The 19,894-nt window shown below is 42.2% G+C and overlaps 1 protein-coding gene across 1 annotated transcript in view; it reads left to right on the top strand.

The window, feature by feature from the left end:
* The window catches only part of MYBPC3 (myosin binding protein C3), a 73,172-nt gene that overhangs the window by 47,346 nt on the left and 5,932 nt on the right, over nucleotides 1-19,894 (top strand). The window contains exons 25-32 of the mRNA XM_068161571.1: nucleotides 1,957-2,145; nucleotides 4,091-4,225; nucleotides 5,287-5,454; nucleotides 6,701-6,789; nucleotides 13,708-13,903; nucleotides 17,282-17,421; nucleotides 18,650-18,809; nucleotides 19,386-19,522. Of these exons, the coding sequence (XP_068017672.1) occupies nucleotides 1,957-2,145; nucleotides 4,091-4,225; nucleotides 5,287-5,454; nucleotides 6,701-6,789; nucleotides 13,708-13,903; nucleotides 17,282-17,421; nucleotides 18,650-18,809; nucleotides 19,386-19,522 (1,214 nt within the window). The remainder of the gene's footprint in view (nucleotides 1-1,956; nucleotides 2,146-4,090; nucleotides 4,226-5,286; nucleotides 5,455-6,700; nucleotides 6,790-13,707; nucleotides 13,904-17,281; nucleotides 17,422-18,649; nucleotides 18,810-19,385; nucleotides 19,523-19,894) is intronic.

Genomic DNA, 19,894 nt, shown 5'->3' with positions numbered 1-19,894 from the left:
TTCATACCTTGCCCTCTTGCCCTGTCACTAGTTGCCTACAACCCCACACCACAGGTCACATAAGACTTATCAATCAGTTTAGTGACCTCAACTTCTGTACTAAAAACTAGAGGTCAAAGTTACCATGCAATGCAGAGAATGAGCTGAAGCAATCAAGAATATCACCAATACCATTTAAAGTTCTTATGCATTCTTATCTGCCTTCATATTGTTAGCAGCAGCATTGCAGGCAGTCTGCTACAGTCTTTATTAGCTATAGCCAACAGACAGAGAAAACAAATTAACACCCCATCTTTCCTGTTATGCAAACCTTTCATGAGGTATTGTACTTTTATATTACTAGAGCAGTATGTTTGCCTATCATATATTCTGTGCATATGCAGAAATAACCTGCTTTACCAACTGTCACTAACACTACCAGTATATTTTTACCTCACTTTTACTAGATTTTTTTCTTCTAAGTTGCATATTGCCATTTAAACTACAGTATCCCTGTTATGCATACATAACATCTCCTCTTCTGGAGAAGAGGAGGCTCAGGGGTGACCTCATTGCCCTCTACAACTACCTGAAAGGTGGTTGTAGCCAGGAAGGGGTTGGTCTCTTCTCCCAGGAAACCAGCACCAGAACAGGAGAACACAGTCTCAAGCTGTGCCAGGGGAAGTTTAGGCTGGAGGTGAGGAGAAAGTTCTTCACCGAGAGAGTTGTTAGGCATTGGAATGTGCTGCCCAGGGAGGTGGTGGAGTCACCGTCCCTGGAGGTGTTCAAGGGGAGATTGGACATGGCACTTGGTGCCATGGTCTAGTCATGAGGTCCTTGGTGACAGGTTGGACTCAATGATCCTCAAGGTCTCTTCCAACTTTAGTTATACTGTGATACTGTAAATACCTCAGCATTAGTGTATAGCATGCAAAATGTGCCTAAAGCCTAACACCAGACAATTCTAAGTAATTTCTACTCTGAAAAGTATAATTGCTCAGGTGAGAATGTCAGATAGAAGGGAAATAATACAAATGGAAACTGGAGGAAAACAGCAGAGCTATACAGTAATGCTGAATCACATTTAGATGTTGTACCGTTGGTGGTGGGGAAGGTGTTTTTCTTTATTCCTCATCATGTGAGATGATCACAGTATCACAGTATCACTTAGGTTGGAAAGGACCTCGAGGATCATCGAGTCCAACCTATCAACACAGACCCCATGACTAGACCATGGCACCAAGTGCCACGTCCAATCTCCCCTTGAACGCCTCCAGGGTCGATGACTCAACCACCTCCCTGGGCAACCCGTTCCAATGCCGAATGACTCGCTCGGTGAAGAACTTCCTCCTCACCTCGAGTCTGAACCTCCCCTGGCGCAGCTTGAGACTGTGTCCCCTTGTTCTGGTGCTGGTTGCCTGGGAGAAGAGGCCAACCCCCTCCTGGCTACAACCACCCTTCAGGTAGTTGTAGAGGGCAATGAGGTCACCCCTGAGCCTCCTCTTCTCCAGGCTAAACAATCCCAGCTCCCTCAGCCTCTCCTCATAGGGCTTGTGTTCAAGGCCTCTCCCCAGCCTTGTTGCCCTTCTCTGGACACGCTCAAGTGTTTCAGTGTCCTTCTTAAACTGAGGAGCCCAGAACTGGACACAGTACTCAAGGTGCGGCCTAACCAAAGCAGAGTACAGGGGCACTATGACCTCCCTGCTCCTGCTGGCCACACTATTCCTAATGCAGGCCAGAATGCTATTGGCCCTCCTGGCCACCTGGGCACACTGCTGGCTCATATTCAGGTGGCTGTCGATCAGCACCCCCAGGTCCCTCTCTGTTTGGGAGCTCTCCAGCCACTCTGACCCCAGCCTACAGCTCTGCATGGGATTGCCGTAGCCAAAGTGCAGCACTCGGCACTTGGACTTGTTGAAAGCCATCCCAAAATGATAATTTGCAGTTCTTTCACATCTTAAGAGCTGTCTTTTCCAGGCTATATTTTAGAGAGGAAGAAGAAGAAGAGCTATCGATGGATGAGACTGAACTTTGACCTTTTAAAAGAACTAACCTATGAAGCCAAGCGAATGATTGAAGGAGTAGTCTATGAGATGAGGGTTTATGCTGTGAATTCTATTGGCATGTCCCGGCCAAGTCCTGCCTCACAACCCTTTATGCCAATTGGTGAGTTTTAACATAATATGTCATTTTTAGGATACAACCAAGACTGAATAATTTTCACCTCTTCTCTTCAACTGCCTTTACAATTGAACATATTTGGAAAGAGGCTATCAACTATCTCCATATTCTATATTTAATCACCCTTTTCCATTGTAATCTTCCTCTTCTCTATCTCTCATTCCCCTTCCTGAGGAGCACAGAGGTTCCAGTTTCACGAAATTGCTGCTGAATTTTTAGTTGGTATAATTAGAAGTGTGAGAGTCAAGCTGGATATGGAAAGGAGAACTAATTGACAAAAATTTCTCTGTCGCTCTCAGCTTCCCCCATTCCCTTATAGGTGCAATTATCACAGTGTCCCACCCAGTACTCCCTTAATCCTAGCCTGCTCCACAGCTAATAGGATATATCTGATTAAGATAATATTTGAGAAATCATTTTCTATAAATAATCCCTCCTGACACAGCTGTACAGTGTCTTCTGCAGTCTGTGAACAGGGAGCAAACTAAAGGAGCACTCAGGAAGTCTGCCTCCTAAGAGCTTTAGAAAGAAGACCCATAGAAATACAAATAGCTGGAGATTAAAATGACTAGAGTTGCTAAATCTACAAATATCAGTGAAGGGGGACAGCCTTCTGAAGGAGATAATGTAAAAGCAGACGATGCAGTGAAGGGATCAGAAGGAAAGGATGAACAGCAAGAAGGGTCTCCTAATTCTGGATTTCAAACACACAACGGCTGGTCTGCAACCAGAGAAGGCAAACGAAAACCATCACATGGAGCTACTGAAAAAAAAGGTCCAAAGTTTTCATGGGATAGGCAAGAGTTTTACTTGATTAAGAAAGTTCACACTTAACTGCTTCAGAGAAGAGGTTTGGGGTTTTGATCATGTTCTGTGTGGTTATGTTCCCAGTGTTCACAGTTCTTGCTGCTATTTAAATCCAAATAATTTTGACACAGCTGCAGAAAGGAAAATGGGTGATTCTGCTCTAATTTTTATTTTTTTACAGCAGCTTTGGGAACTAAGATCAATTTCAATCAGGTGCACAATTTATAAATCTGTATTTAACTTACTTTTTATGTAAAAGGTGTTATGGATGGTAAAAAGATGATCAGTTTGATATATATAGACAGGGTATACCAAACATGCATCTCTTTAACATGATCGCTTCTGTGCCACATACTTTTGGTCCCATCACACTAAATGTTATTTTGGGAAAGTTGTCTTTCTCTTTGCTTTTTGGAAGAAATTATTTCACACTGGCATTTGTGTCTGTCTGGGATTCTCTGGTAAGGGCTTTTATTTATTATTTGTTAATTAGAAGAAAATGGTCATGCTTAAGAGGGCTGAATTTAGCTATCAGTCTTTCTGAACAGTGTGTTTTAAAACTGCCATGACACTCCTGTAAAAGTTTACACTGAAGTGAAAACTTTTCAGCCCCAAAATGGTTTTTCTTAGGTCTATCTCTATTACAAATGTGCAAATTTGTACTAGTGTTTCTATAAACATTTGGTGATAACTTTCGGTCATTGTCTCCACTGTTAGAGGAAAATGAGTCAAATTTAGCCACTGATTAATTTGGTGCTCTGTGTGAATTTTGTCTGATTACAATGAGGCTGTAAATACACCATAAAAATTCTATACACTTTTACTCCTAAACTTTTCTGCAGACTTATGCTGACAATTTGACTTCTTTCAGCTCATGTTTCGTCACTGGCTTTCCTACGTGAGTAGGAACTACTATCTTAACCTCTTGTCCCCACCCCCTTATAGGAATCTTATGCTGCACTTTCTAGTAAAAGAAGTATTAGGTGTTACAACTGAGCTTCAACTAAATTTATTAAAACAGGTAGTGGTATATCATTCAGATGCTAATCCCTCCTCCTGTAGCCTTTGAATTCTCAGTTATATTGCTGTTTCTTGGAATTTACTTCTACCTGTTTCCTTATAGCTCCTCCAAGTGAACCAACCCACTTCACAGTGGAAGACGTTTCTGACAGCACTGTTGCCTTGAAATGGAGACCCCCGGAGAGGATTGGAGCTGGGGGATTAGATGGTTATATTGTGGAGTACTGCAAAGATGGATGTAAGTAAGCACAAGTACTAGCCAGCAGCAAATGAACATTATTAAAATACTAGAATTACAATTGCATCACTGCAATATTCCAGTAAATTAAGCATATCCAGTATCTTTAAATTTGAACTCTAACATCCTTGTCTACCCTCACCAGAATTACATGCATGTAAAACTATGACAGTCACACCAACTATGATGTCATCTTCACAATCATCTTAAACTTTAATACAGAAAATTACTACAAAAATACTGGTGCTGTTCCATAGTCACTACTGTACTTTTGTATCATTCACAAATTGCATATTCCTTAAGACTGGTCTAATGAAATGTCTGTAAGAACATCAGTCAAACTTTCAGGTAACTGTCACCTTATCTCATTTAATACTTGTCATCTGATAACAGAGTATAATTGCACCATATATACACATAATCACTTAGTCATTAAATTTTTTTTATGACATAGCTCAATTACCATATAACTTAAACTAAGACTTTTACAGAGCATAATTTGTTCTTAATGAGATATCATCTTGGACTTACCAGAATCCCTATGGCATTGTCATAAAAAAGTGATTTTAGCAATTGTACTTGTGTGTCACTAAAGCAATTAAGGGACCCCCAGGAACTCTGTTCTACAGTGTCAACTGAGAAGTTAATAATAAATTACAAATTACATCTTCTATTATTATTTTCAGCATATGTGGCTCTCACTAGTCTGTTTGGACACTGACAGGATATATACTAAGAAAAAAACCCAACAAATTAAAGCTTCAGTTTCTTGCTAAACAAACTTCTGCTCATGAAAATAAATGTAGAGAAGTCTGTAAGCTCTGTAAGACAGATTGTTAAAGGAACTACCTGAAGGTGATTCTCTTACCCTTTAGCTATTTTTCTCAATTCTATGTGTAAACACATCTAGAGACAGGGTTCTTTTGTCCATCTTAGTTTCTTCCCTTTTGTGCCGTATGGCATGAGATACTCATTTTACCCTAACAGATTAGCTTTCAGTTGTCCCCAAGGCATTAGTTTGGAAAATATACTATTGGAGTATGCAAATACTCTCCTTGCAGCTACAGAATGGATTCCAGCTCTTCCTGGCCTAACTGAGCGCACATCTGCACTGATTAAAGACCTAGTCACAGGGGACAAACTTCATTTCCGTATAAAGGCTATAAACTTGGCTGGCGAGAGTGGAGCAGCGATAACCAAAGAGCCTGTTACTGTTCAAGAGATCCTGCGTGAGTATCTGTATATCAAGTAAATATTATCAGCTATGTTCTCTGGTCACAATTCTGCCATCTTCTGAGAATAACACCCAAACAACTCTTTTACTTTGAATATGTAGCCCTTGTCTTCTGATTCTGAGAACATTACTGTAACATCCAGGTCTTATATTTCTAAAGCATACCTATTCAAACATAATCCTACCTCTTGCTTTCAAAACGAGGCCATTTCATCTCCTGTAATGGCAGTGTCGGCATTTAACAGCATGCAAAATGACGAAGTTGGCTGTGGCAAGAGATCTATTTAAATAAAAGCCATTATCTGTACTTGATTGCCCTAGCTTATTAATTAACACCCTGCGTGTCATCCAACAGCAGTCGATAGATTATAACTCATTTGACTGCTGTCCAAGAGGCATCAGGAGCTGCTAATAGTGGATTCCTCAACCTTGAATGACATGAAGTGTCTGCCAGAGTCTCACTAACAGTAAAATGACTCACTGTAAATGACACCAAGTTGCAATGCATCTTAAAACTAAATGGACGTGAAGACAGATGCTCCAACTTTATGTAAAGAAATTGTTTCTGTGAACGACTAGGGAAAGAATAAGGAACATGTGGAGAACACAGGAAGCTTTCTAGTGAGGTAGAGGAAAGCAAGGACTAGATGGAAAAAACCATGCACTAAGGGCCTCTTTTTGTTAGTGAAAGATAAGCTGCTGCAATGAGCATACACTACTTCCACCTTAAAGAACTGTAACTGAATACCTGTAAAAGGTAAAAGAAATATGTGGATTGCTCTGCTTTCTGAGTAAGTTCATAAATATCTCCACATGGCAATATACACAGAGCTGCATAGCAAGAGATTAATCATAGTCTATAATCATTCTTCTACCAACACACCTTTTATCCCATCCCTTCTACTGAACTGGTACTTTTCCAAAGAAGCAAAGTGCTCACATACAAGAGAAGCCACCCAAATCTGGCATTTCATACCTGTAAGTTACATAAATCCTGCTATCATTGAATCTGCTCAGTTGTAAATATGTAACAGAAGTCAAATATGTATCCAGAAGTCAAATACATTTCAAAGCACTTGGAGAGTTGACTGGTTCCTGATTGTATAAACACTGTTCACACAATTTTCCTATGCTTACAAATATCCAAGCCTCTTCTCTTTGGTGTTTTGTCTTCCTTCTGCTATAAATCGTATTTAAATTAGCAACGGGTTTATATTTAATGTGCTAATGCTTAACTGCAGAGCGTCCCAAAATCTGGTTGCCACGCCATCTCAGACAGACTCTGGTGAAGAAAGTGGGTGAGACAATCAATATTGTGATCCCTTTTCAGGTATGGATTGGTTTCTATTTTGTCATGGTTATTTATTATTACTTACCTAAAGTGCTTTCCCTTAGGCAAGTTCCTATTGCTTTACTGCTTAAGCAGTATTACATGAAAGATGGCCAATTGAAAAACAAAATGAAACAAAACAACATCTCAAACCTTAAAGAAAGGAGGTAAAAAATAGAAACAAAATCATTCTTCATTCAGTCACATTTTTTTTTACAGTCAGTTTTTTCCATAATCCCCTCTTTTGGGGAGGAAGAAAAAGTAAGAGCTGAAAACAGGTGCAAGCCTTGCTTACCCTATAGGATGCATCTTAGAGCACAAGTAATTACACAAAAGCATTAAGAATTCACCCAAGTGCTGTTTAGCAGGCAAGGAACATGATATTACTAGGCAACTTCATTGCCAGAAGTGTGTATTTTCATTTCTGAAAAGCTGACTACAAAAATCAGAGTTTGTACATAAAGAGAGTATCACAACTGGACCTACATAGAATCTGTATGTATGCAAAAAATCTTGTAAATGAGGTCAAGATGTAAAAACAGCATGCCAAGGATAATCTAGAGTGCATGAATGCAACTACACATACCATTAGGGCAAGTGCAAAATTGCTGAAGCATCCACACAGGCTGACCTAACCAGTTACCCTGCCTGTGTGTTTTCTACAGCTATATAAGCAGCTGTAAAGACCATTTGTAAAACAGCACATGGGGTTTTTTCAGATGCAAGACTACAATATCAATACAGTGCAAGAACTGGTGTGAGAAAGGAAAAGGCTTTCTGAATGAGACACAAGAAAAGAAATTGTAAACTGGAGATTCTGTCTCTGTCAGATACCCTCAGTAATAACAGATACTTTGTTTAATCTATTCCTCATTTATAATCTGATGAAACTGAAGTGTCTCTGTCCAGGACAGACATTTGTGAAAATGTATCACAGTATCACAGTATAACTAAGGTTGGAAGAGACCTCGAGGATCATCGAGTCCAACCTATCAACACAGACCTCATGACTACACCATGGCACCAAGTGCCACATCCAACCCCCTCTTGAACACCTCCAGGGACAGTGACTCCACCACCTCCCTGGGCAGCACATTCCAATGGCTAACAACTCTCTCTGGGAAGAACTTTCTCCTCACCTCAAGCGTAAACTTCCCCTGGTGCAGCTTGAGACTGTGTCCTCTTGTTCTGGTGCTGGGTGCCTGGGAGAAGAGACCAACCCCTTCCTGGCTACAACCACCTTTCAGGTAGTTGTAGAGGGCAATGAGGTCACCCCTGAGCCTCCTCTTCTCCAGGCTAAACAATCCCAGCTCCCTCAGCCTCTCCTCACAGGGCTGTGCTCAAGGCCTCTCCCCAGCCTTGTTGCCCTTCTCTAGACACATTCAAGTGTCTCAATGTCCTTCTTAAACTGAGGGGCCCAGAACTGGACACAGGACTCAAGGTGTGGCCTAACCAATGCAGAGTGCAGGGCACAATGACTTCCCTGCTCCTGCTGGCCACACTATTCCTAATGCAGGCCAGAATCACTGTTATTACTGAGCTTTTTAACTCTCATGTTAAAGATGCTAGAGATAGGCAAAATATTTTTTTCAGCAAGGGAGACATTACCAATATTCTTTTATTTGGACAGTACCATCAGGGGGATGAAAAAAATCTGTACAAGAGCAAAATCTCTGTAGCTACTGGGTTACACAAAAAATTGCTTTCTTACAAAGATCTATTAAATCAGTGAACAGCTGCAAACCAATACAGGGTGCAACTACCTTGAATTGCATGCTCACACTACTTTGACACCATCACATTTATTTCCTTTCTTTCACATTCCTTTTCTCCAGCATTGCTAAAATAGCCCCTTCATTCTGGGCTAGACACATGCACAACCCAAGATTTTAAATCTGGCATTTTGGAGTTACTTAAGTCTTAAAAAAATAAATCAACAGACAGTTTTACTGCTTTGTTGTCCACGTTGAAGAAAATGCGCACAAAATGGACAAGCCATCCCACAAGCAGAGAAACTGGTGAAGTTTGGCATTTCATTGGTTTGTGTCTCATATCCGCTGTATCACCATCTCCCCAGCACAATAACACACCTGTCTTGCTTGCAGCAGCCTAGTTGCAATGTCCCCAGAGATTTGCCACTTCTTTGCTCTGCTCCCCCAGGCAGTTCAAGCTGGCATGTCCTTAGCTCCCCGAGACAGTACATGCAGGAATTAATGCAGAGCTTCACTTATCCTGCCTGAGCCTTCACCTGTTGCCAGGCAAAACACATGACACCCTGTCATCAGTTTTCACAAAACTTTACTAAACTAACCTTGGGGATTTCTGGTGCATTGTCAAATTTGGCTGAAATGAACCAACTGATTCAGAACTCCTTTGAGTAGTAGCTGACTGATAGGCAATTCATGTGTTGATATATAAACTCTGGTCTCCAGAAAGATATGGCTTACAAAAAATGACAAAATCTATCCATCAACACCAAATTTTAGCCTGAGAATAAAACTGGAATATTTTAATTCAAGAGGTCTTCTTTGAATGAATAGTGCAATTTTGTAATACTGCTAAAGCTATTTAGCAAAACTGAAGATCTTCCAAAAAAGCAAAGCAAAAAGAACATTTCACTTTACGTTTTGAAAAAGTTTACATTACTCACTTTCTGTTGGAGAAAAGGGCTCTAAGTAGCTAGGACTGCATCTTTAGGAGTTGCTGGAATGTGTCCAGAGAAGGGCAACAAAGCTGGGGAGAGGTTTGGAACACAAGCCCTGTGAGGAGAGGCTGAGGGAGCTGGGGTTGCTTAGCCTGGAGAAGAGGAGGTTCAGGGGAGACCTTATAGCTATGTACAGCTCCCTGAAGGGAGGTTGTAGCTGGGAGGGAGTTGTTTCTTCTCCCAGGCACCCAGCACCAGAACAAGAGGACACAGTCTCAAGCTGCACCACGAGTGGTTTAGGGTGGATGTTAGGAGGAAGTTCTCCACAGAAAGAGTGATTGGCCATTGGAGTGGGTTGCCCAGGGCGGTGGTGGAGTCACCATCACCAGAAGTGTTTAAGAAGAGACTGGATGAGGCACTTGGTGCCTTGGTTTAGTTAATTAGATGGTGTTGGGTGATAGGTTGGTCTTGATGTTGTTGAAGGTCTTTTCCAACCTGGTTAACTCTATTCTATTGAATTATAAAAAGGATAGAGGAGAAAATAAGTAAGTATTGGGATTACTGTGAAGCCTGAGCCAGGGAACATGAGCAGGCAGAATACTAACGAAAGTGTAAGTCAGTTGTTTCTACTGCTTACAGTTTCTGTGCAACCATGCTATTGACCTTCATGGTCACTATATGGCATTTACCACTGAAATTCTATTAAATACCTCGCAAAGGTATCCTGGGCTAAATGCTATTTGTAAATCTATTAAAATCTTCGCATCAAAATGTAGAGAAAAGAACAAGTACAATATTATTACTGGCCCTTTTTCTCTTGAGTTCATTAAGCAGGTGCGATGTTCCTCTGAAAGGAAGGTAATCGACACATTCTTGTTTCAAAATTAACTATGGGGACACATGGTTGAAGGGACATTATGTGCTATTAGGGGATAAATTCACAGTATTACTGAGCAGCCTTCTTGCCCATCGTTATGTATGAGAATATAAACATCTAAAAGCATTTAAATTCATTCCTCCCTGTCAGTAAATGCTGTGAAATTTCCCCGGTGTGTTGTTTACCCGCTCTGTCACTCACTGTTCTCTCTCGGATTACCTGTTACACATAGCAGAAATCTGATCCTCTGAGATACATATTAGGAACATACTTTCTATCTGTTCCTGCTTTTCACAGTCTATAAATATAAGAGTGTATGAAAACCTACACTCAGAACAATCTTTTACTGACACACATAGCACCTCAAAAAAAGAGGTGCTGTGAGTGAACGTATCTGATCAAGCAGATTGGAACAATTAGCAAAGCTTGATTTATAGTCAAGATATTTCTTGTGACAAAGATAACTATGTGGTTTCTCATGCCCGTTTTTACTATGGTAGTTGGGGCCAGATGCTTGATTCACCTCATTTCTCATTCCATCAGCAGCTACTGAATCTTGTAATCAGTCAGGACACCCAGCCACACACTTGCCTTGACAAATTAGCAACGCACATAAAATTTTCATACAATGACACCATTTTACTTTTATTCAGAAAGCATTCTCCCTTAGCCAAATTTTTAAATGTAAATCCTCATTTACTTTTAAAATACACACATATGTGGAAAGTAAAATAGAGCCAACTCTCAAGTTCACCAATAACCAGAAACAGATATGGAAAACCAAACGAAAACAGACAAAGCCCAACAAAAAGACAACAAACCCACATCCTTTTACTTGTTCAAGAATTTCTACCATACCTTCCAGCTGAATAAGGCAGGCCAAGGCTTCCTCTACTAGGTTTTTGTATGAGTGCTATGAAATGAGACCAGGACCCAGGCTGGAGGTCAGGAAGAAGTTTTACACAGAGAGAGTGATTGCCCACTGGAATGGGCTGCCCGGGGAGGTGGTGGAATCGCCACCACTGGAGGTGTTCAGGAGGAGACTCGATGGGGTGCTTGGTTGCATGGGTTAGTTGATTAGGTGGTGTTGGATGATAGGTTGGAAGCGATGATCTTGAAGGTCTCTTCCAACCTGGTCTATTCTATTCTATTCTATTCTATTCTATTCTATTCTATTCTATTCTATTCTATTCTATTCTATTCTCTCTACAACTGCACAAAATAATCTTGAATCTAATATTGCAGAGCTGCAGGCCTGAGGTGCCTATATTTCTTGGCAGAAGGCAATAGGAAAATCAGTTACCAGATGGGGAAAAGGGAAGATCCAAACTCATTGCTCATTTAAGGTTTATTATCAGCCGTGTTCTAAAATCAATTACAATACATCTGCTTATTTATATGCCAGAGAAAAGAGCATTTGTGAAAGAATCACAATTTCTAGGTGTTTTAAAAGTCCTGTAAGTGCAACTTACTGGCTCTGGCCAGCCTGATCTAGTGTGGGGTGTCCCTGCCCATGGCAGGGGGGTTGGAACTAGCTGATCCTTGTGGTCCCTTCCAACCCTGACTGATACTGTGATACTATGAACTTTGGACAGATCTTGGCCTGACACATAAAAGAAGATATTTTTTTTTCTAATACCACAGAGAAATAAAATCATGCTGCACAGACTCTCTGAGAAAACACAAGACAAACCTGAAACAAGGGTGCAACAAACCACAAATATTTTATTCTGCCTGCCTTAAAAGCACCTAAATCATGAGTCTGAGTAGCCTAAGGAGAAAGATACAGCCTTGAGGATCACATTCCAGACACCCAGTGAACTGCTGTTTACTGGAGGAGGAGAGCAGTATATGTCCGTATTTCAGTGCCTTAGATTTCAGTTCCATGGCAACCTAAGCAGATCCAATTGCTGGCTTGGATGGTTTGACCATTCCTCCTCCATTTGAGTTCCTCGTGGCATTCGCCTAGCCCTGTGCTGCACTGTTTCACCAGGTTAATCTGATAGAAACTTAGGGGAAAAACCTCACCAAGTTATTTTCTGCTAGACTGACTGTAAGTACAGTTGATATGGCCCTTTTTGTTTTCCTGGGATTCCTGGTTTGGAGCTGTACTGTGGAAGTAGTACTCAAACAGTTATTAAAGAACAAATATTGCCTACCAGTTTTTCTGGAAGTGGCTGAGTGACAGTGACATAAACCACAGATACCTTACTGATTCCACAATGTCATCTTCCATGGGTGTAGTGACATTGACTGCTCAGGCTGACAATCACCAAAACAATTTTTGCAAGGCAGAAAGAATTAATTACACAGTAAGTTTCACATCAAAAGGCTTCAAGATTATAACAGTTTCTCAAAAAGTCTTTAAAGTGCCCGAGGACAGACAAACAAATATTCTAAGAAAGGCAGGAGAAGGGGTAAAAACTTAGTAAATGCATAATATCTGTTAAAGACTTCTGGTAGTTACTAATAATCAGAGCCAGAGAGATCAACTGTCAGCTTCATAGATGCCTGAGAAAGTGTACCAGACCAGCAAAAGTATGATTTCTTTCAGTTATCATAGTATCATTCAGGGTTGGAACAGACCACAAGGATCAGCTAGTTCCAACCCCCCTGCCATGGGCAGGGACACCCCACACTACAGCAGGCTGGACAGAGCCTCATCCAGCCTGGCCTTAAACACCTCCAGGGACGGTGCCCCAACCACCTCCCTGGACAGCCCATTCCAGGGTTTCACCACTCTCATGGGGAAGAACTTCCTCCTCATATCCATCCTGAATCTCCCCACCTCCAGCTTCATTCCATTCCCCCTAGTCCTATCACTACCTGAGAGCCTGAGAAGTCCTTCCCCAGCCTTCCTGTAGCCCCCTTCAGATACTGGAAGGCCACAATGAGGTCACCTCAGAGCCTTCTCTTCTCCAAACTGAACAGCCCCAACTCCTTCAGTGTCACAGGAGACGTGCTCCAGCCCTCTGATCATCCTCGTGGCCCTTCTCTGGACACCTTCCAGCACCTCCACATCCCTCTTGTACTAGGGGCTCCAGAACTGGACGCAGTACTCCAGGTGGGGTCTCACCAGAGCTGAGTAGAGGGGGAGGATCACCTCCCTTGACCTTTTCTGGATTTATTCTCAATATAATTTCAGTCCCTGCTCTAACTATAATGAAGTAGCGTCCTCAGGGCATAGTGCCACTAATTCACACAGGTGGGAGCAAATATTTGTCTGCAAGAAAACAAACTGGAAAGTAGGTAGTTTACTGTCTCAGCTCTGCATATTGAATTAGTCTTTCTAGACTTACAGCTTACTAAATTAAAAAAAAAATAGAAAAAATTAATTAAAATCTATAATAGCCTAAAAAAAAAAGTAAAATAACATTATTCCTCTTTTCCTCTTCAGGGTAAACCAAGACCCAAAATCAGTTGGACAAAAGGTGGCCAAACTCTAGACTCCAAAGACGTGGGAATTCGGAACAGCAACGCAGACACAATCCTTTTTATCAGAAAGGCAGAGCTTCATCACTCAGGAGTGTATGAAATCACTCTTCAGATAGAAAACATGACTGATAAAGTTGCAATAACGATACAAATCGTAGGTAAGAACCTGGCAACATCAAAATGAAGTATATCACACAACACAAAATAGTGGCCATACCAGGGCAATCCAGAGATCCAACTACTTCAGATTCCCTTCTTGACCAGGGTTGAGAGCATATGACAACACTCCAACCGTGTCCCTTTATTTTCCTAGTGTATTTTCCCATCCTGAAGTGATGTGTCCTTTTGAAGGGAGTAGAACTAGCTGTGTGGCCCATAGGTTTTAAGGGACTTTTTCTTGCATGGTTTTGTGCAGTTAGTTTTTTAATCCAGATGTAGTTTCATAATCCATACATTCTTTCGTGATGAATTTCAGTTTAAGTGCATGTACAACTAGCTATTTGGTTTGTTTTGAGTCTCTCTCCTCATAACCTAGTTTGATGTCTCTACAGTTTGGTATCAGAAAAAAACCCATGAATAATCATTTATTAACCTTTTCCATGCTATCCATGATTGTACAGCCTTCAGTTATACTCTTAACTTTCTTAATTGTTAGACTCTTTGTATTTTAAGAGATGCCATTCCATATCTTTGACTATCATTATTATCCATTTTTTCCTACTGCTTCGAGAGTGAGAAAAAGAATTTGAAGAAGAAGGAAACGACAATCCTAGAATGGATACACTTTTATGGGTTCCTTCAGCAGATAAGGACAGTGAGGGTGATAAAATCATTGCATTAATATCACAGTATTACCAAGGTTGGAAGAGACCTCAAAGATCATCAAGTCCAACCTGTCACCACAGACCTCATGACTAGACCATGGCACCAAGTGCCACGTCCAGTCCTCTTGAACACCTCCAAGTATGGTGACTCCACCACCTCCCTGGGCAGCACATTCTAATGATGAATGACTCCCTCGGTGAAGAACTTTCTCCTCACCTCCAGCCTAAACTTCCCCTGGCACAGCTTGAGACTGTCCTCTCATTCTGGTGCTGATTGCCTGAGAGAAGAGGCCAACTCCCTCCTGGCTACAAACCCCCGTCAGGTAGTTGTAGAGGGCAATGAGGTCTCCCCTGAGCCTCCTCTTCTCCAGGCTAAACAATCCCAGCTCCCTCAGCCTCTCCTCACAGGGCTTGTGCTCAAGGCCTCTCCCCAGCCTCGTTGCCCTTCTCTGGACATGTTCAAGTGTCTCAATGTCCTTCTTAAACTGAGGGGCCCAGAACTGGACACAGGACTCAAGGTGTGACCTAACCAATGCAGTGTACAGGGGTACAATGACTTCCTTGCTCCTAGCCACACTATTCTTGATACAGGCCAGGATGCCATTGGCCTTCTTGGCCACCTGGGCACACTGCTGGCTCATGTTTAGGCGGCTGTCAATCAGCCCGCCCAGGTCCCTTTCTGTTTGGCAGCTCTCCAGCCACTCTGGCCCCAGCTTGTGGCACTGCCTGGGGTTGTTGTGGCCAAAGTGCAGCACCTGGCACTTGGATTTGTTGAATGCCATCCTGTTGGACTCTGCCCATCTGTCCAGTTGGTCGAGGTCCCCCTGCAGAGCCCTTCTGCCCTCTAACTGATCAACATCTGCTTCCAGCTAGGTGTCATCTGCAAATTTGCTGATGACTGACTCAATCCCCTCATCCAAATCAGCAATAAAGATATTGAACAGGATGGGGCCCAGCACTGATCCCTGGGGGACGCCACTGGTGCCTGGCCGCCAGCTGGATGTGGCACCATTCGCCACCACTCTCTGGGCTCAGCCCTCCAGCCAGTTCCTAACCCAGCACAGAGTGTTGCTGTCCAAGCCTCGAGCTGACAGCTTAGCCAGCAGTTTGCTGTGGGGGACGGTGTCAAAGGCCTTGCTGAAGTCCAGGTAGACCACACCCACAGCCCTTCCCACATACACCAGGCAATCACCTGATCATAGAAGGAGATCAGGTTGGTCAGGCAGGACCTGCCCCTCCTAAGTCCCTGTTGACTGGACCTGAGCCCTTGGCCATCCTTCAGGTGTGCAGTTATTGCCACCAAGATGATCTGCTCTATAATTTTCCCTGGCACTGAGGTCAGGCTGACAGGCCTGGAGTTTCCAGGCTCCTCCAGCCAACCCTTCTTATGGATGGGGACCACATTGGCCAGTCTTCAGTCATCTGGGACCTCACCGGTGAGCCAGGACTGGAGGAAAATGATGGAGAGCGGCTCGGCCAGCTCATCAGGAGGAGACTTGACAGGGTGCTTTGTTACATGGGTTAGTTGATTAGGTGGTGTTGGGTGATAGGTTGGACGTGATGATCTTGAAGGTCTCTTCCAACCTGGTTTATTCTATTCTATTCTATTCTATTCTATTCTATTCTATTCTATTCTATTCTATCTGCCAGCTCTCTCAGCACCCTAGGATGGATCCCATCAAGTCCCATGGACTTGTGGCTCAGCCAGTCCCAAACTAAGTCCTCATGGATTTCCAGGGCAATACACTGCTCCCTGACCCTATCACCCAGCTCAGGGGGCCACTTGTCCTGAACTGCCTGTGCTGTTAGAAGAATTAGAAATTACAAGAAGACACAATACTGAGAATTCTAAAAAATCATATTTAATGCCTTTCTCTGTTAAGAGTGTCTAGTTAGCTTGAGCCTGGGTGGATATTTTTTCTCTCTTATACAATTCCTAGTCTCTTTCCTGGTGTCATCTTAAAGGAATGCACTGCCAAAAATTATCCTGATCTATCCCAAGACCATCTCCCCAGGCTTAATGGTCACATCCCAAACAGGCCCTGTAACTGTGATCAACAACCTAACACATAAGAAAGAGGAAGTAGCATCTTCAAGTTAAAACAGGAATATGAACTAATAAATCTAATGTAAATGTTACAGGATGTGACTAAAAAGCATTGGTATAAATATGAGCAAACCTTAAAAGCAGAAAAAAACCCATTGTAATTTTATAATATCTAGTCCTCAATATATTTCCAGGTATATGAAGATGATCATAGGCTTCTGTACCTCTTTGGGAGTTTGTTCTTTCTCTAGTTATTACAGAGAATGCCACTCGTGGGCAAGCTAACAAGCAGTGAGGTGACAGGAGACAAAGTCAGGTATACTCCCAAAGAGCCACACTTCCTTAGCTGAGAAATCACAGAGGAGTAATGAAGCAAGTAATAAAACTACAAAGAGTTAATCACACCCATCCAAATAACACTAAATTCTTCTTCCATTTTAAGAAAGAGTTTCTTGGTTCCTGTGTTACTAATTCTATCATGGTGTCTATTTCTCAGTAGATTTCAGGCCTCTCAGAAGACTATAAGGAGAGTCTTTGGAAATTTCTCAACTTTCCTGTTTACAGTTTCAACTTCACATAAATGCAGTATATTGCTTTGGAACAATTACTAAACTCTTGGATGACCCAAAAGCTAAGGTTTAGGGGGTTTTATGTCTCTTCTGCAGACAAGCCTGGCCCTCCTCAGAATGTAAAGCTTGTAGATGTTTGGGGATTCAATGCAGCACTGGAGTGGACACCTCCACAAGATGATGGCAATGCACAAATCTCAGGCTACACAGTTCAGAAAGCTGACAAAAAGACAATGGTAAGAAACTGCACCAAGGCAGTGACTTTGTGTAGAGTTTGAACTAGTTCCTGTTCTGTATACATAGAGCCTTGAGAAAAACAGTTGAATTCTTGACTTTTGGTCATGTGTCCAAGTTGTGTGTCATATTGGAGGCAGTGAAACATTGAAGACAGCATCCAAAAAGACCCTAAAGGTTAAGTACAGAAATGTAGAAAATGCCTGACAGACAATGCCCAAAGAGATGTAGCTTGTGCCATGGTGACTCAGAGGGTGGAATTATATATTTCATAAATACAGGGAAAAACCAAAGGGGAGGAAAGAAGAGTTAGACTGAACTCAGATGCTGGGCATAGTAGGGCATATACTGGGAGAGGTACTTACACCAGTCAAACTGGAGGACATTTTTCCTACTGAAGTTCCCATCAAAGGTGCTCTAAGGATACATACTCTATCAGCTTCTCCTGATGTGAATAGAGATGAAATACAGAATACAGAATACAGAATTAACCGGGTTGAAAAAGACCTTTGAGATCATCAAGTCCAGCCTATCACCCATCACCATCTAATCAACTAAACCATGGCACCAAGTGCCTCATCCAGGCCCTTTTTAAACACTGCCAGTGATGGTGACTCCACCACCTTCCACTGGCTCCAGCTGCTCTGGCTGGAGCCCAAATCCTGCCCTCTGGGGTGCTTCCTCAAACACACACAGGTCACCAAGGCTGGTCCCTGGCATAAATGAGGGCAGAATTGGCTATCAAGGATCCTTTTCACAGCCAGTTGTTGAAAAAATGACCATTTCTTCCTGTTTCACATCTCCAGGGCGTGTGTGCTAGCTCAGTTTGCCACAGCATTGATCCTCCCCTCTCCAGGTAGTGCCAAGACACTTTCATGGTGGTTTAAATGACAGGTCAGGTTTCTAAATTCCACACACTGAGGGAGTTGGGGCTGCTCAGTTTGGAGAAGAGAAGGCTCCAAGGAGACCTTATTGTGGCCTTCCAGTATAAATGTAAAGAGTTGTTTTGTTTGAGTTTTTTTCCCTCAAAACACAAATATTTATACACCTATCACACCAGCCATAAAACAAAATAGATCAGCTGGTCAGCAACACAATATCAGTTTTGCAGGCTAGTGTTAAATACCTGTCTACCTGTCTTTTCCTTGTAGCATCCTTCTCTCCATACCAAAAGTAGCACCATGTCTGACTGCTCCTAGCATCTTTCTAAAGAGTGTAGTCTTGTTGCAGGAATGGTACACTGTTTTTGATCACTATCGGCGCACAAACTGTGTCGTGTCAGACCTGATTATGGGAAATGAGTACTTTTTTCGAGTCTTCAGTGAAAATTTATGTGGATTGAGTGAAGCTGCTGCAACCACCAAAAATCCTGCCTATATCCAAAAAACAGGTAATGTATTCTTCCAAACAATGATCAGAAAAGCCACTAAGTACCAGAAGCAGTAGACTGGTAAATGGGAAATACAGTATGACTAGATGCACCACCAGAGATGTTTTCCTTACTTAGCAACTAGCGCTCATAAAGTATTTTAGCATCAAGAGCCCTTCTCTGGGCAGGTCTCCTGTACTAACACAAACATCTGTTCAAAAATATTCACAAGTGTTTCACAGAATCATAGAATGTTTTGGGTTAGCAGGGACACAGGCTTCCTAAACTATATTAGGAAAATAATGCAACTGAGGGGGTTAGATTTACATTCTGGGGTTAAAAGATTAAGAAGTCTCTGGTAAAGGCTTCCGCTGCAGACATATGGCTGTCATATTTTTAGCAAGCTAAAAACACATGATTGCCAGGATCTTTAACTAAAGCATTAAATGGGAGATGTGTTTCAGAGTGAATTTAAGTAAATGCCATAGCATTGAAGCTTCTCTAAATACCAGGGACAAATTAAATGACAAATGGATTGTACGCAAGTCAACAGAATTGAAAACACAGTTCTTACGGTTTTGTTTCTTTGAATTGCAGGCACCACTTATAAGCCACCTAGTTACAAAGAACATGACTTCTCTGAGCCTCCAAAATTCACTCACCCTTTGGTAAACCGGTCTGTGATTGCAGGATACAACACCACACTCAGCTGTGCTGTAAGAGGAATCCCCAAGGTATAGATTACTTTAACTGTCATTGATACTGTTGCAACAAGCCAAGACTGCCAGTTGGGTGTGACTGGAATGTAACACGACTGTGCTAAGGAAAACTAAAGGTCACCCAATTATCTCCCACCTCAATCATAAGTGATGCTTAACCAGAATGTACAGGGCAAGTGTTGTGCACAGAACCACTGGGGCAGTACAGTAAAGGGGACAGAGGAAAGGACAGTCATTGCTTTTGGTAACACCGTATCATTGAAAATGCAGGCTCCTGCATCTGGGTCGAGGCAATCCCAGGCACAAATCCAGGCTGGGCAGTAACTGGCTGGAAAGCAGCCCTGAGGAGAGAGACTTGGGGGTGCTGGTGGACAAGAAGCTCAACAT

This window comes from Melanerpes formicivorus, unplaced genomic scaffold, assembly GCF_026170545.1.
Source record: "Melanerpes formicivorus ecotype bairdi unplaced genomic scaffold, bMelFor1.0.p_v2 SCAF_58, whole genome shotgun sequence".
In the NCBI taxonomy this organism is placed as follows: Eukaryota; Metazoa; Chordata; class Aves; order Piciformes; family Picidae; genus Melanerpes; species Melanerpes formicivorus.
The sequence above is the reverse complement of the archived record's forward strand: the minus strand, read 5'-3'. Positions and strand labels throughout refer to the sequence as shown.